This window comes from Pavona decussata, unplaced genomic scaffold (genome assembly GCF_977016875.1).
Source record: "Pavona decussata unplaced genomic scaffold, jaPavDecu1.1 SCAFFOLD_36, whole genome shotgun sequence".
Classification (NCBI taxonomy): Eukaryota; Metazoa; Cnidaria; class Anthozoa; order Scleractinia; family Agariciidae; genus Pavona; species Pavona decussata.
This window is the reverse complement of record NW_028145458.1, coordinates 1,104,065-1,120,393: the sequence shown is the minus strand read 5'-3', so window position 1 is coordinate 1,120,393 and position 16,329 is coordinate 1,104,065. Positions and strand designations below refer to the sequence as shown.

At 37.9% G+C, this 16,329-nt stretch overlaps 1 protein-coding gene across 3 annotated transcripts in view; it reads left to right on the top strand.

Annotated features, from left to right (window-relative positions):
* Positions 1–10,825: 10,825 nt before the first annotated feature.
* Positions 10,826–16,329, top strand: part of LOC146484260 (alpha-1,6-mannosyl-glycoprotein 4-beta-N-acetylglucosaminyltransferase-like) — a 33,640-nt gene continuing 28,136 nt past the window's right edge. For 2 of the 3 annotated variants that reach the window (XM_085105041.1, XM_085105037.1), the window contains exon 1: positions 10,828–11,082. In XM_085105041.1, coding sequence (XP_084961167.1) covers positions 10,911–11,082 — 172 coding nt within the window. In that variant the 5' untranslated portion in view covers positions 10,828–10,910. Of the gene's footprint in view, positions 11,083–16,329 lie in introns of all 3 variants that reach the window. The other variant, XM_085105034.1, reaches the window with a different exon arrangement.

The window sequence follows — 16,329 nt, the reverse complement described above, 5'->3', positions numbered from 1 at the left end:
GTCTCTTAAGACATTGAGTGGTGATCGCTTACAAGAGAGCTCTTGAAACAGTATTTAACTGAGAAACAAAACGGTTGTTTACGAAGTGGTCGCTTACGGGAGGTGGTCACTTTTGAGAAGTGGTCGCTATGAGAGATGTGACTGTATTTGAGGCTTTTGTTGCCAAGAGAATTTCTAACCACTGTAGATTTCACGTATGACTGCCTTTAATATTATTATTTGGGTTAAAGTAAAATTTCCATCCAGAACTAGCTCAAATGAAAAGAGTACAATAAAATTAAGGGCCACTGTACAGCCAATGAATCAGATGAATGAAAGAGTTGACCCATGGAGGAAGATTTCTGCACAGCCCCTTACATTAATTATACAATAATATTGTACCACTTCCATACTAACCATTGTCTACAACCACGCAGCGAACAGGAAAGAATTTGAGTTGCAAAAATGTATATTATCATTAATTAGTGTACGTGGCTGTGCCAAATCCAGGGGTATCTTGTTAAACATTCAGTTCCGTATAGTGTATTGTGACTTTTATTGTGGTACTGCACAAGGTAAAAATTTTATGCAGTGTTTACGTAAACCGTTCTTAAGTGATAAAAGTATTATTCTGTCAATTTTAAACTAGTTGAAACAAAGAAAGCTGATGTTTTTCACAGACATGTCAGCTGACGGTCTGACCACAAAATGATTAAAAGCTCTGTAAATTTTTGCAGACTCGTTTTGGCCGTAGAGTTTAGAGCAGCTATGTAAACACACACTACAAGAGCTGGTGAAATTAACCTTTTATAGTGCTGTTAAAACTGGCAGGAAACATATATATTGTGTGTAGGTGTGGGATCTGCGACATGTCTGGAACACATTAGAATGGCCATTCATTGAGAGGGAATATAATAATTATTTATTTAACAAGTGGTTCATGCTTAGCATGCGTATATTGAGTTTTATAACATAGCCTTCTTCATCCATATCTAATTCCTATTGGCGTCATCATGGTACATTTCTCAAAATATGCATGGCCGTGCATCCATCCGATGATGTGTGCAACTCAGATCTGGGGGAAGCATGCGCGCACTATGTTATAGACAACTTTTTACAGAGAGACAACACCATAAAAAATGTATATTTATAAGAGCTTGTCGAAGTTTAATGAAACGTTAAGATTAAACTGATATGAGAAACCAACAATTTACACTTTTTTTTGTACAGAGAATTTTGTAATTAATCAGGAACAAAACCTGTTTTCCAGGAATCATATACTTTATTTTCACTATGTTATAAAAGAATTGGTTCATGCTTTTAGCTGTGCGTATATTGAGTTATGGATGCACTTGGGAAGTTTGGAGAGCACTGAAGAAGCTAGAGTTGCTCTCGGCTATGCCTCAAGCAACTCTTATGCTTCTCTTGTGCTCTCCAAACTTCCTGTGTGCATCCATAACTCAGTATATACGCACGCTAAGCATGAACCAATTCTTAAATGGTTGCTCACAGGAAGTTTGAAGAGCACAAGAGAAGCGTATGAGTTGAGTGCTCTCCAAACTTCCCAAGATCATCCATAACTCGATATATGCACAGCTAAAAGCAGTAACAGGGCCAATTCTTTTAATTACATATAGTAACAACAAAGCAGTGAGCAAAAAAGAAAAGATTTCTGTCTGATGGGGATTTAAATTTGGTATATTTAAGATCGTTGATGCAGCTCTAAAACAAAAAACCTTCCGTGGGGGAAGTTACAGTTACATGTTTATCATCAAATCAAAAGAAATGATTAATAAAGTATTATAATGTGATTAAATGACCCCTCCCCCATCCACCATAAAATGCAAAGATAAGAAATTCACTTGATTTTTATTAGTAATGAACTTAAAATATTCATTAATGAAATTCTTAATTTTTTATGTTTTCTTGACTAAAGTATATGCTGCTGTAATTTTCCATTTTCAGTCAAAAGACCCTCCTGCGAGCATTTTGATCACCAAACATAGAGATATTTTTGATCACTTTCCTCCTCTGAGTGCTCTACAGGTAATTAAATTTGAAAATTGTCTATGGTAATGAGATACAAATTTATTTCATAAAATAAAATGATGAAATAAAATTAAAAATAATTATTGCACGACTTACATGTAAGTTGTTTTTGATTTTTATGATGTAAAAATCTCAATCCATTGTTTTGAATTGCTGGGATTATTTATAGCTGTACTTCTGAGTAACCAGTTTTCCCGGAAAATATTGGCTGATAGACGGACTGGACTACAAAGCCATGGGCAAGTTTTTCAAAGGGCTTGCGCAATCAAGGGCCTGGGCCTGCTTTGATGAAATCTGGAGGTTAGTTTCCCTGTGCATTTTGAACACGAGGCTAGGAAACCTGTGTATTATGAACCCTAGGTACACGTTAGTGTCAGTGAATGAATTGTATAACGTGAACTTTTTTACGGAGTTTCTTTTGCGAATTGACGATGTCTAGTGGTTTGTGGGATCACCTTTTGGAAATTATAAAGATTTCAATCTTTTTTTTTTTTTCACTTTTTAAAATTAGAATATTAGAATATTTTCTGGAGCAGCAGCAAATAAATTTTAACATCCTGTGTGTTGAATTTTCTCAAAGTACAAACTCAACCAACTTAATTGCTTATGTTAAAACTGAAGTCATTGAGGTACAGTTTGACTCGAATGTTGTTACTTTCTTTAAATGGAAGGGAATAGCTCTTTCCCAGTAGCATTGAAGTCATAAGGAGGGCAGAGAACTCCTAGAAAAACCTCTCTGCGAGTCCGAGAATCGAACGCCACATTAGTGGGAGGCGAGTGCTCTCACCACTGTGCCATCTTTGCTCAAGCTCCTCAAAAACTGATTATGCGTGCAAGAGCACCATGTCACACGGAACTACATACGCGTTCGTGCAATTACAAAGCTTGTATGTAAAGGTTTTGCTACATACCTTTAACGAAACCTTTTATCAATGAAGTACTGTTTCCTAGGTATTTCTGTTGTGTATTTCCCAGGTGCTGTCTGTTGTAGCTCAACAAATCTTGACCATCCAGCGGGCCGTTATAAAGCAAGTCGACAAGTTTGTGTTTGAAGGAACAGAAATCTCTCTTGATACATCTTGAACAATGTTTATTACCATGAACCCAGGGTACGCTGGGTGAGCTGAACTTCCTGATAATCTAAAGGTGCGTAGAAAACACGAGCAAAGGAAAAAACACCTTTCGTGGACTTTGGGGTTGCAACGCTTCGGGACGTGAAAGTGTCACATGATATGGAATGTTATTTGATACGATTGCCTTAGATCAGTAATTTTTACAACTGATTTACAATAGAAATCTTTAGTATACGACTTGTAGGAATAGTGCAGCTAACATACGAGTTATTAAAACTAGTAAAATCCGGATAGTATTCACCTCCCGGCATCGTCTTGAATTTCGCGTGCGAATTTTTTCAAAAATGGTCTGAAATGAATGAATCATTGGGGTTGGTTATCTAAAAAATTAAATACATCACTTTATGTAAGTGTCAATGTATTTAGCGCAGAGCACTAATTGGGGACACTTTCCAGGTCGAATTGGAATTTAAAAGTGTTGGTTTTTGAGAAGAGGGGAATACTGAAATATCCAGAGAAAAATCTCTCGGAGAAAGGACGAGAACCAACAACAAACTCAACCCACATATGACGCCGAGTCTAAGAATCGAACCTGGGCCACATTGGTGGGAGGTGCACGAGTGAGTGCTCTCAGCACTGCGCCATCCCTGCTTCCCACTGGTTATCCACTGGTTTGGTATATCCTAAAACGTTATTCACCTTAGTGTCACTAAACAGAGGTAGATATCCACCACTATACTCCTTAACATCAGTGAATAATTGCTAAATATCAATATTATCTTTTCAGGTCCTTTTCTGTACGGTTGCTATGATGGTTCCTGATTATGCTCTGATCAGTGAAATTAGTCTGTATTCCATGGGATTTGTCAATGCTCGCAGTCTGTCGACAAAGATTGTGGCAGTTTTTAGGCTCTGCTCTGAACAGGTTTGAAAACAACTTTCCGTCTAATTAGTGCCATGTTTTATATTGTCACCAGTTGGGTTACTAAATCAAAGTTTAAAACTCATCGGCAACATTGGTGTCATGACAGGTCGCGTCATGCGAAACCGGATTCAGACGCTAATAGACCTTTCTCACTCGGCGGCCATGTTGAGTCTCTGGAGAATAAAAAGCTTTGTTTTTGCACGGCTAGCCTCGCCCACACGCGAATTCAGTGCGGTGCTAGCCGTGCATAAACAAAGCTTTTTATTCTCCTGATACTCAAAATTCAGATTTAGATTGGTTTGAGAGGAACGTCTTCAGGTGGCTTATTTCTGTCAGTGGAATAGGATCAAAATATCGTGTTTTTGATGGCTGAAAAGAACTTTCATGATTCAAATCCACTTGGCTAAAGGGAACACTTTGATATCATCATATATTATTTGTCACTTAACAAAGTAAACCAATGCGACAAAAGCTTCGCGCAATTTAAGCGAAAGAAAAGGAAGAATCTGATCAGAGTCAGTATTTTAATCTTTGAGAAACCCAGCGACAAACCAATGAGTGGTGCCGGATCACTTGTAGACCTGGATCAGCAAATTATCCCAAATACAAAATATTAACGGCAGACTGATCCCAACGGCGGAGGTGACGAGCTTGATAGAACAAACAACAAAAGCTAGAATCACTGAAATATATTTGTTTTTAAAAAAAAAAAATTTTTTTGCCCGATATTTCGGTTTGCAATACAAACCTTCCTCCGGGGCCGAACGAAAAAGAAAAGTGAGAAACATAAAAGGATCGTTACAAAGAAGATTTAAAATATAAAATGCGTGACAATGATTGGTTTTTTAGGACTAAGTTACAAGTGTGAGACACCCCAAGAGGGTGCAATGTTTTAGCTTTGTTGATTAAATGAGCTTCACGAGCCTTTCTGAGTCACGTTTGCTGCGTATAAGTTCAAGCGGGATTAGTTGGACGTCGTTGATTGAATGGCCAGGTTGGTTGAAATGTAGCGAGACAAGAGTAGGGTTGAGTAGTTGATGGTGACTGCGATGCTCCCCGAAACGTTCTTTAAGTTTGCGCTTTGTCTCCAACACTGCAAGCGAACGATTCATGGAAAGTGGTTGATATTGATTATATCCTGAAATACGGGAGTCAACGGGAGTTCTAGTGTTTCTTATTTATTGATTTGCTTCTTGTAGCAATCTCAAATGCAAAATAGATACTCATAAGAACAAATCAGCTAGAGTTTTTGTTTCAAACCTTTAAGCGCAATGTCTACAGGGAATACAAAAGGAGGTTGTAAAGATCTTCATTCTAACATGATTCTTCTACAAAGGCTTGAAGGAACGAAAATGAATCTACAAAAGGACGCAATTCAAACTAGGGTTCCGTGATTACTACTAGTCGGAAGTTCCGTGCAAAAACCTTCGAAAATCTGCAAGAGAAGCCAACCTTATTAGTGTGAACAATTTTAATGCCTTAAAAACGAAAGAAAAAGGAGATAAGGAAAAACTACTGGAAGGGTAGTTTAAAAGGAAGCAAGAGGTGAGCCAAGACTCGAATGGTTTGGTGGATTTTAGGCAATCTTTCTCGAAGCAATAAATATCATGCATCGCAAGATTGGCCAAGAATTATGCACGTCATTGAAAATCATCTTCCGACAAATTGTATATGCAAATCTTCAGTTAATTATTTCTACTGAACCGACGTTAAACTTCTAGTATTTCTTAGCCACAATGTAATATTCTCTAGTCGCTCTTTTACGAATGACAGTTTCAATGAGGTTTCAATATAAATCTTGAATGAAATGCAAAGGCGCACATACAGAGGCCAGTGCAATGCGACCTTTTTATATCATTATTCAATAAAAACGTGAACCTGTCTTGATGTTAAGTTTTCAACGACTATTAGATTTATACTGAAACAATTAGACTATATTCGCTCTCGATTTCTATGCGTCATTAGATAGTTAATTCGGGTGATATTCTAATAGAACATGACGGCACGTTCAGTTAGGAAATATTCTGTTGTTTCGCTGCAGAGTTCGTGGATGTTAATGACACTTACTTTAAGGAGCGGGATTGCAGGGCAAAACCTTATACTTCATTACATAACAATTTTGCACTTTCATTTGAATATGCACTGGTGTCAGCAAAGCGACTGAGGTTCAGGTTCAGGTTTCAGTTTATTTACACTTGGATCTAGTTTTTACATTGTATATAGGAACATGGGAATAAAATAACAAATAAAAGGAGAAAAGAAAGAAGTTAATGGCTTTGGTGGAAGTGTACGGTGGTCAGAGGAGCTTAGCTTTCGAGCTAACGACTGCTATATTATAAATGGAAATATTAATATTAGTGTGTGCTTGGCGCCATGGCAGCTACGGATTAATCATATGGAACTGTTATTTTTATATTGAAATATACATAGGTATATTACCTTTGAGAGTGAGCAGAATTCTTTTATATTGTTTTTTGAACTGGAAGTAGTTAACTGTTTTTATGTTAGTGGGAGTCTCTTCCCAGATTTTGGTTATAGCAAACTTAAATGTGTGTTTGCCACAATTTAATCTTACACATGGTACATGAAAATTAAAATTTGAGGCATACCTGGTATTGTATGAGTGAATATCACACACTTTTTTGAGGTACTTTTGAAATACTTCAGGGATATTGGCTTCATTTTGTGAGATTTTGTGGGCTAGCAGGGAGATTTTAAGTCTAAAAATGTTGTCTATGTTGAGTATGTCTAGTAGTTTGAAGTAGGGTGCACTGCTTTCTCTATTATGGCTAAAAAATATGCAACGTATACATTTATTTTGTTTTGTTTGAACTTTGGTTAATCTGCTTGGGTAGGTGTTTCCCCAACTCATAATGCCGTTATGGAGGTAGGGATAGACAAGTTAGTAATATATCTGTTTGAGAGTGTTTATGGGTAAGAAATAGCGTAATTTGAAAAGGATTCTCACATTTTTAGATATTTTGCTGTTTATGTGTTGAATGTGGGGAGCCCAATTTACATTTTTGTCCATGTAAATGCCTAGGTATTTGATGTAATTCTTTTCTTCAATACTGTGTATATTAAACTTAAGCTTATTTGCTCTTTGGGAGGAGGAGATTGTCATAAAGTGGGTTTTCTTGAAGTTTATAGACAGTTTATTAGCTGAGCAGTAGCTGAGATGTTTGAATTCCTCATTAATAGTTTTGTTAAGGTCCTGTAGAGAATTGGAAGAGTAGAATAGAGTGGTGTCAACAGCAAACGGTTTAATATTTGCTTTTTCTAAGCAATTGGGGATGTCATTTTACATATATAAAAAACAATAGTGGGCCAAGTTTAGAACCTTGAGGAACACCACATTGGATAGTAAGTGGATTTGATTTAACATTTTCAACTTCAACATACAATTTTACTACCTGATGGTAGTTTGCTAAGGTTTTCTGTTAGATCATTGCATTATCTTTTACGGTTGTTGGTATTGGATTCAGAAGTGTGAACAGACAACAGTGGAACAGTTGAGAAGTAGTGCAGCTCAGCTATGTGCCCTGTATACAGTACTGGCCACGGGAATACCAGCACCTACACGCGCGTACTTGTAACGTGCGTGCAAAACACACGCGCACAAAAATTTACACGAACTATTACTCGCACCTTGAATTACACGCTCTCTGCATGTAATTCGACTAGATTGAAATCGCCTTGTCCATTCACGCAGTTTGCGTGTATTTTTAACTTAACAAAGTACATCAATGTGACAAAAGCTTCGCGCAATTTAAGCGAAAGGAAAGTAAGAATCTGATCAGAGTCCGTATTTCAATCTTTCAGAAATCCAGCCTCGTTTGTATTGTTAGGATAAGGTTTTATCTTTGGATTATTTCCGTAAACCTTCAATAAACCTAAAGATGTCATTTTTCAAACCACGCAAAGTGGATTTTCACTTGCCCAGTGTCGCTTATTTATTCACAGATTCGAACGTATGGACTCCAACAAGCGCACGATTCACGGAAATGCTTGATATTGATCATATCGTGAAATACGAAGTCAACGAGTTCAAGTTCTAGTGTTTCTTATTTATTGGTTTGCTTCTTGTAGCAATCTCAAATGAAAAATAGAAACTCACAACGGTCGCTGAAATGCACAATCTGCGAGCCAGCGAGGCATGCGAGGCAGACGTGCGAGGCACTCAGGTAAGCCTAAAAAACACTTCGGTTAGCCTACAAAGCACTCCGGTTTACCGGTTAGCCTAAAAAGCACTCAGGTTAGCTTAAATAGCTCCCCGGTTAGCTTAACGGTTAGCATTTATGTTAGGGGTTGTTAATGCCTCGCATGTTTTGTTCATGCCTCGCACGTCTGCCTCGCATGCCTCGCTGGCTCGCATATTGTATACACTCGTCGCTGAACATAGTCACGATTTGAGTGTAATTACTTTCAAAATTCATTATTGCTGTTTCTCGTGTTTATTGTTCGGTACCATGTTGAAAACTCCACATATTAAGTTGCTGCAAGCAATAAATACACATTATCTGGATACGTGCGTGATAATGCTGTATACAACAATTAATAAAGGGAAGGGTTCACGGTTCTGCGCATTTCAATGAATCAAAATATTTTTTCGCCTTTGCTCGCTATGACCCAAACCTGTTTAATTTTTGTATCGTTGTTTATGAACCATTCGGAAGGGAGTAGGTAACTCGAGTGGTAATTTTTTTTTTCATATGATTGCGTTATTTCGAATACAAATAACTGTAAACACATCAACCGTGGAATAAATCATACGGGTCAACGCTAAATTCAATATCGACAATATGAGTAGATCCACTAGCGAGGCCCTATAAGGGGTTTTCGGGATACGGGATATTCGCGGGAAAATTACCGGGATACGGGATTTGCGGAAAAAGTTATTGGGATACAGGATATTGACAAGTAGTTTCAGGGATACGGGATATTCGCAAAAAATTGTAACATATCAAACGTTGTTGGATTACTAAATACATGCTCTTTTTTGTATTTTTGTTGATAATAATTATCAACAAAAATACAGGAAAGGGAAAATATATAAGTGTAAAACAAACCGTTTTTGATTTTCTTGACCAGTCATTGGTTCATCATGGGCACTATGTGGGGGTAACATGAAGTACTAAAAATAGCGCGCCAGCACTCGATTGAGACAGCAAATGTGATGAAACCGCTCTGCTTTTTAATGGTGTTTGTCTTGATCGTGAGGGGGAATTCTGCAACATCCTGAATGGAGGGTTTCTTACTGAACACTCTGAGCCGTAATTGGATTTTGATATGCCATTGTGTATGCTAGCTCTGTGGCATTTGTTAAGGCTTATCGGCTTGGATTGACTTCAAGATTTGAGGTAGCGCTAAATAAATGTCATCTGTGAAGATACAGGACTGATCCGTGGATTTCTTAAACCGTGAATTAATGCTTATGCTATTGTATCTCGCTGCGTGAAGTTTGCAGATTGTTTGTTTATCACGGATATGAGTGTCTCACAGATTCTCGTCTTTAAAAAGCTGATCATTGTAGTCTCTCGCTTTCGAGAGCCATAGCTTCGTTGTAGCGCTGTCTTTTAGCTCTCTGAGTTGCGTCTTAACTGAAAAACAGCTATTGTGTCCTTAGAGCTGACCTGCACCTCCATTATTTTGTGGCCTAGCTCGCATCCGCAGCAGATATTTAAAGCTTAGACAGACAACTGTCTTGTGAGTCTCTTGGATGCTACTGAAATTTCTTCTGGCGAGTGTCTAATGTTGTTTCTAATGCAAGACTGCAGTTTCGATTCTCATCAGTTGCTGTGTATCTGGTCGACAAGGGCAACGCTCAAATGTTTTAACCGTATTTATATCGCTTAGCGATAAAAAACGCGCCCCTGTTTTGCTATTGGTCCAGAGCTTCGGACCAATGAGGTTAAAGCACTGCAAAGCTCGATCTGCCGAGCAATTCGGCTGCATTTCTTTTGAAGGCGTTTTCGTCAGTACAAGGAGCATAAAGGAGGTTATCCCCTCCAAAGAGTATATCAACTAGAGGAGGATCAAGGTGTTTTCCTCATCTCTAAACAAATTTACAGACTCGAGTGGTGTGAGGACTAAATATTTCTCCTTTGCTATGTATTCTAAATGTACTGTTTGTCTTGCACGTCGCAGGACAGGGGTCATGTCTGTGTACAGGCATCATATTTTGAATGACAGCAGTTTAAACAACTGCCACAATAAGCTACTTGAAAACGATACTGTTCGAGTTTACGTTTTGTTTAATGCCAGTGAATGAATATTATAAAATATATCGTAGCAAGTAACATATAAAAAATGGCCAATACTTTAATTTCCGGGATATTTGTAACCGGAATTTAAGGGATACGAAATATTTGGTCAAAAAATTACAGGGATACGGGATATTAAGACCCACCCCCCCCCCCCCCCCCCCAATGGGGCCTCACTAGCATTTTTGTGAATTTTGATCATCAGTCATTTTGCTTGGACTAATTATAGAATGTGATTACTGAAGTGCATAAGAGTGGAATTTTTAAGGCCATATGATTAGTGCACACAAAGGTGCAGACATGAATATGAAAGTGATTATCACAGGGTGTAACACTCGTAGCCGCAAACACGTGCACCCATTAAGGTCCTGTTTATCCTTATGCTTTGATCTTAAACAACTAGAAATTAATAATATGTGTCTCTTATCTGGAGATTAGGAGAGGAGCTTGATTGTACACTTCTGGCTGCGTCACGGATAATTAAAATCTGACAGCCAAGTTATCAAAATTTACAAACAATATATTTTCACTATGGAAACCAGACCAGTATCGGCAAGTACTGTCGCCTACGGCAATATATGTAGCTTAAATGGTTTGTAATGGAACTGATCTACTCTAAATATGGGTAGAAAAAGTAGACGTGTTTTAAAAAGGTTGGCATTTTTCATGATTTTGGTGATCTTAGCCTTGTTTTCCTTTTTCGTGGGGAAAAGTTCGATTATTCGAAGTCTTGATGAGACAAACGTTGTCAACTCCTGTGGCGAACAGCGTGCAAAACGAATGTCACGAATGGGTAAGTAAACGAAAGTTCTACTTATGAACCGATGAACATTTAAACTTTTTTTTTTTTAATTTTTTTTATTTTATTATTATTCCAAACAAAACACTACTTACAAACAAAGTACATTACTTTTAACATTAGTTACAAATCACTTACACTACAATACTCTTTTACTTTCACTTTTTTAACAGATGTAAGGGGAAAAAAGGAAAAGAGGCGAAAGTTGCATTAAAGCAAAACAAAGAACAATGTATTACTGGTCATTGAAAAAAAGTATATAAAAAACTTGAAAATGAGCATGAAATAAGACATAAATAAACAAGTGCGAAAAGGACAATTATTAAGTGTACTCTTATTTGATCTAGCTTGAGAAGGTCTCCGACGTTTTATTAGATTAGATTTGCAAAATAAGTAGCAAAAGGCACGCACCTTAACCGTATTTAGAATTGTCATATATCTTAAGTTAAAGGTGATCAAGGAGAGGTTTCCATTTTTCAGGAGGGTCGTTGGAACCGTTATTCTCAATTTCATAGGTTTTCTTCAGAAAACGTAGAAATTGTGGAAAGTTGGGAATTTCGTTTTTCATTTTGCGAAGCCAAATGTGATATCTGCTCATCAAACAGCAAAAATTAATTTGGAGCTTAGCATCTGAGGTGTCAGGGCTAAGGCCTAAGGCAGTGATCATGTCAAGGTTTTCGTTCTGAATTAGTGAGCAAGCACGTAGCCAGTTGAATATACTTTTCCAAAAAAGAGAAGTTAACGTGCAATTCCAGAAAATATGAAGCAAAGTTTCGGTTTCTCCTCCACAGAAAGTGCAACGATCGTTATCTCTAGTTGAAATTTTAAATAGAAAGGAGTTTGTTGCAAGACGTCGATGGAGAAGTTTAAATTGGAAAATAATAATCTTGGTGCTTTTTGTGCACGTTCTTGCCAGTTGAAAAGTTTTTTTCCAATCAATTTCATCTTCTAGTTTACAATCGTTCTGCCATTTCGCTTGAGAACTTAGCGGCTTCTCACTCTTAAGTGCTACAAGGTTTCTATAAACTAAGTTGCTGGGTTTTTTCGTCACCAAGAATGATTTGTTGAAAGGCTTGACATCTTCTTTTTCAATATTGATTATATTGTTTTTGAATCGTTCCCTCAGGGATTTCAGTGTTGAGATGATTCCGTTAAAAGCGAGAAAGCAGGGTTTAAGTGAATATTTGGTTTGGAACTCTTTATAGGAAAGGAATGTGGTTGGGTTTTTCTTAAGGTGCTCCATCGACAAAATTCCTTCCTTGAGCCATTGTCGAATAAAAGCAGGTTTGCGATCAATTCTAATCAGAGAATTATTCCAGAGAGGTTGCTCATTGTAATGTTGCAAGGAGAGTATATTGTCGGTATGATTAACCTCAGCCCAGATCTGCAATATCTCATTGATGAATGTATCGGAAGTTTGAAAAGAGCGCTTAGTATCTGTCTTGTCCAGGTTGCCTAGGAACACAGCCTCTCCACCATATCTACTGAGTTCCAAATCGAAGAAAAGTTTCCATTTTCCTAAATTTGTTTTATCGAGATATTTTTTGATCCAAATAGTTTTCAAGGATTTATTAAACGAGAAAAGATCAATCATTTTTAGGCCGCCGTTATTGTACTCATTGATCATAATATTTCTTTTAATCTTATCTGGTTTCCCATCCCAGAGGAAAAGATAGAAAGCATTGTTTATTTTTCTAATAGCTTGGTCATTTGTTTGGAGGGGAGAAAGGATATGAACCAGCTGTGAAGCGATTAGACTTTTTAATATCGTGATTTTCCCGAGTAGGCTTAGTCTTCGGTATTGCCAGTTTCTTAGTAAATTCAGAACTTTTTCCGTTTTTTCTTGTAAATTCAAATTCGCAGTTTCTTCAGGGTCTATTGAAAGCCAAACTCCAAGTGTTTTGATTTTTATTTGCTGCCATTTAAAACCTTTCTCTGGACATAAAACCTCTGGACTTCTCGCCTTTGAACCTATCCATAACGCTTCAGTCTTTTTGCTATTGAGTTTAAGACCAGATATTTTACTAAATTTTCCAATAACATCGAGTGAACTTTCTAGTGCACTCTTTGTGCCATCGAGAATTAGAGTGGTATCATCTGCATATTGGCTTAATTTGATTTCTTTTTGGCCGACTGACACGCCTTTTATATTCGGGTCTCTTCGGATTGCGCTAGCTAAAACTTCTACCGAAAGAACAAATAAATATGGGGAGAGGGGGCAGCCTTGCCTTACGCCTCTTTCTATTTTAAAGCAGTCGCTCGTCCACCCGTTGTTTATTACGCAGCTTTCAATATCATTATAGAGAGTTTTAATCCATTTCTGGATTGAAGGACCAAAGCCATAGAGTTGTAAGGTTTTTTCAATGAAAGGCCATTCTAGTGTGTCAAATGCTTTTTCAAAATCTAAAAGCAAAATCAGACCAGGAATGTTTTTGTTTGCGGTGTAATTTATGACACTGTCAATCAGTCGTATGTTTTCACCAATGAACCTTCCTTTAATAAATCCTGTTTGATCGTTATTGACAAGTTTCGGAAGAATTGACTGGATTCTGTTTGCAATTGACTTCGCAGCTATTTTATAGTCGCAATTTAGTAAAGATAAAGGTCGCCAATTTTTAAGGGTTTTTAGGTCTGCTTCTTTCTTTGGGATAAGTTTTATAATCCCTCGTCTCTGAGTAATTGCCAGGTGACCGTTCTCGTATGCGAAGTTAAGGGCAGCGATCAGAGCATCCGAAATATCATGCCAAAAAGTTTTGTAGAACTTCACCGGTAGCCCGTCTGTTCCGGGAGTTTTGCCGTTCACCATTTGCTTCAAGGACGAAAAGAATTCTTTCTCTGTTAGCAGTCCCTCGCACGAAAATTGTTCTTCCTGCGATAGGTGTACATTATTCTCTTTTGGAAAAAAGCGGTTGGCTATGTGTGGATCCTGCACGCCAGTTAACTGCGTCGAGTACAAATTTTTATAAAAGGAGAAGCACTCATGTAAGATTTTATTGTCCGTTGTAATTACGTCGCCATTATCTGTTTTGAGCTGGTTTATTGTTCCTTGTTTATAGTGTCGTTTCTCAAGATTGAGAAAATATTTGTTATTTTTCTCACCCTCATTGTACCATCGGCACAGTGATCTTAAAATGGCGCCTTTTGTTCGATATTCTAAAATGTTTTCTTGTTGCTCTTTTTTGATTTTCAGCATATCTAAGACCTTTCCTCGTTGTAATTCACTAATGTTTTCACCCTCCAGTTCCCTTTCTAGCGAAGCTATATTCTTTTCAATTGCCTCTTCTTGATGGGTCCTTTCTTTTTTCCTTTGTCGTGCATAAATTAGTGATGTTTCTCTCACTTTTAATTTTATCATTTCCCATAGGAGAGAGGGACCAACATAAGGATCATTCGCATATTCATCTTTTGTTTGTTGAATAATATCTTTAATTTTGCTAACATAATTGTCTTCGGACAGGAAAGATGTGTTTAATTTCCAGAGACCTGGGCCCCTGGGGTTAAAATTGGTTGTGATTTCCATAGTTATCATTGAATGATCGGTTTTATATCCAGGGACAATGTCTGCAGTGTTGATATTGCCCATTAAACTCTGGCTCGCTAGGAAAAAATCAAGCCTGCATTGGATATTAGGGTTCTTTTGACGCCAAGTGAATCTTTCTTCCTCTGGGTTTAGTGTTCTCCATATGTCAATAACATCCCAGGTCTCGCAAATTTCTTTAACCTCTTTAAGAGAATTCTTATGTGTGGTGGGACGGCCTCCTCTCTTATCCTTCGTAATATCCTTAGTGCACAAATTTTGAAGAAATGTAGTATAGATCAAGATGCGTGACCCGTGCGAGAGACCAAGAGCTTAAATAAGCGCACAATTCAATATGCAAAATATCATGCGGAATAAATTTTCGAGACCAGTGGCTAAAATAAAAAATCACAGTCACATATAAACACACACAAAACAAAATAGTTTTTGCAGTGAGGCTTGGCGTTTTAGCTAAGAAAATCGACAAAAGAAACCTTAAACAGAGAAAAAAGAAAAACAACAACAAAGACTTATAGCTTACTAAAGTGCAATAAAACTTCGCTTTTAGGATGCGCGGCGTCGGTGCCTGTCGTTTATAATCAGGACGTCGTCCGCATAAGCCGTTATTAAAACTGAATATTTTGAAAGAAAACACGAAGCAATATAATAAAGAAAATTTATGCCCTTAAAATAAACAAGTGTTTTCCTAAGTCGGCTGACATTGACCGAAATAACAATGCTTATTACCGATTACTTTAGAGTTCTAAGGCTTTTCCTACTGGCCACAGCTTACCTCTAACGAAAAGTTTATCTGGTTGCGCCTTACTGAAGGCCGCGGGAATTTTATTTTCCTCCGCTTTCTTGAAAATGGGCATTTGCTTTTTCCTCCTCTGGACGATTTCGCGTGGTAGGTCTTGGTACATCTTGTAGTTGCTGTCTTTCAGACGCCTTCCCAGTGATAGAATCTTTTCGCAGTCTTTGAACCTCAAAAAATCTGGCAAGGATAGGTCTTGGCTCATTCTCTTTCTTTTTTCCCAGTCGGTGAACTCTTTGGAATTCCACTGTCAACGCGTCCATGTAACCCAACTCGGTATCCATAAAGTTACGGAGGACCTGCTCGGCGTCCTCTTTATCGCTGCCATCTTCGAATTCGTTAATGTTTTCAAACTTAATGTTCTCCCGCCGGGAGTACGCCTCAAGGTACAGGTTCTTGGTTTTCAGCTCTTTTATTGTATTGTTTAGCGTCTGGTTCTCTGTCTCCAGGTTTAGAAGCCTCGCGTTAATGTTGTCGTACTGTTTATTGATGCCTTGGAGTTTTGTCTTGTACATTTCTTCGGCGAAATTCGTACTCTCTTTCAGGTCAGAGATATCTTTTGTAGCACCCGCTTGGAAACTTTCTAGAGCTTGGGTTCTCGTTTCTAGATTCAACAGAGTAGCTTCAACATTTTTTACCGCCCGCTCGATGGTGTCGAGTTCTCGAGCTTTTGAAGTATTTCTTGTAGCGTATCTTGAAACTTTTCCGCCATGCTTGGTGCCACTACGGTGGATTCGTCGATACCTCCGTCGTGATCTTCTTCGCTTCGGGGTTTCTTTGTATCTGGTGAATTGGTGGATGAATTGGAAGACCTATTTCTTCTCTTCTGTGTCAAAACCTCGGGTGATTCAGCCATAAAGTGTTCAGAAACTAAAGGCTTAGGCGGACAGTTTGTCCACGCTGTCTACTC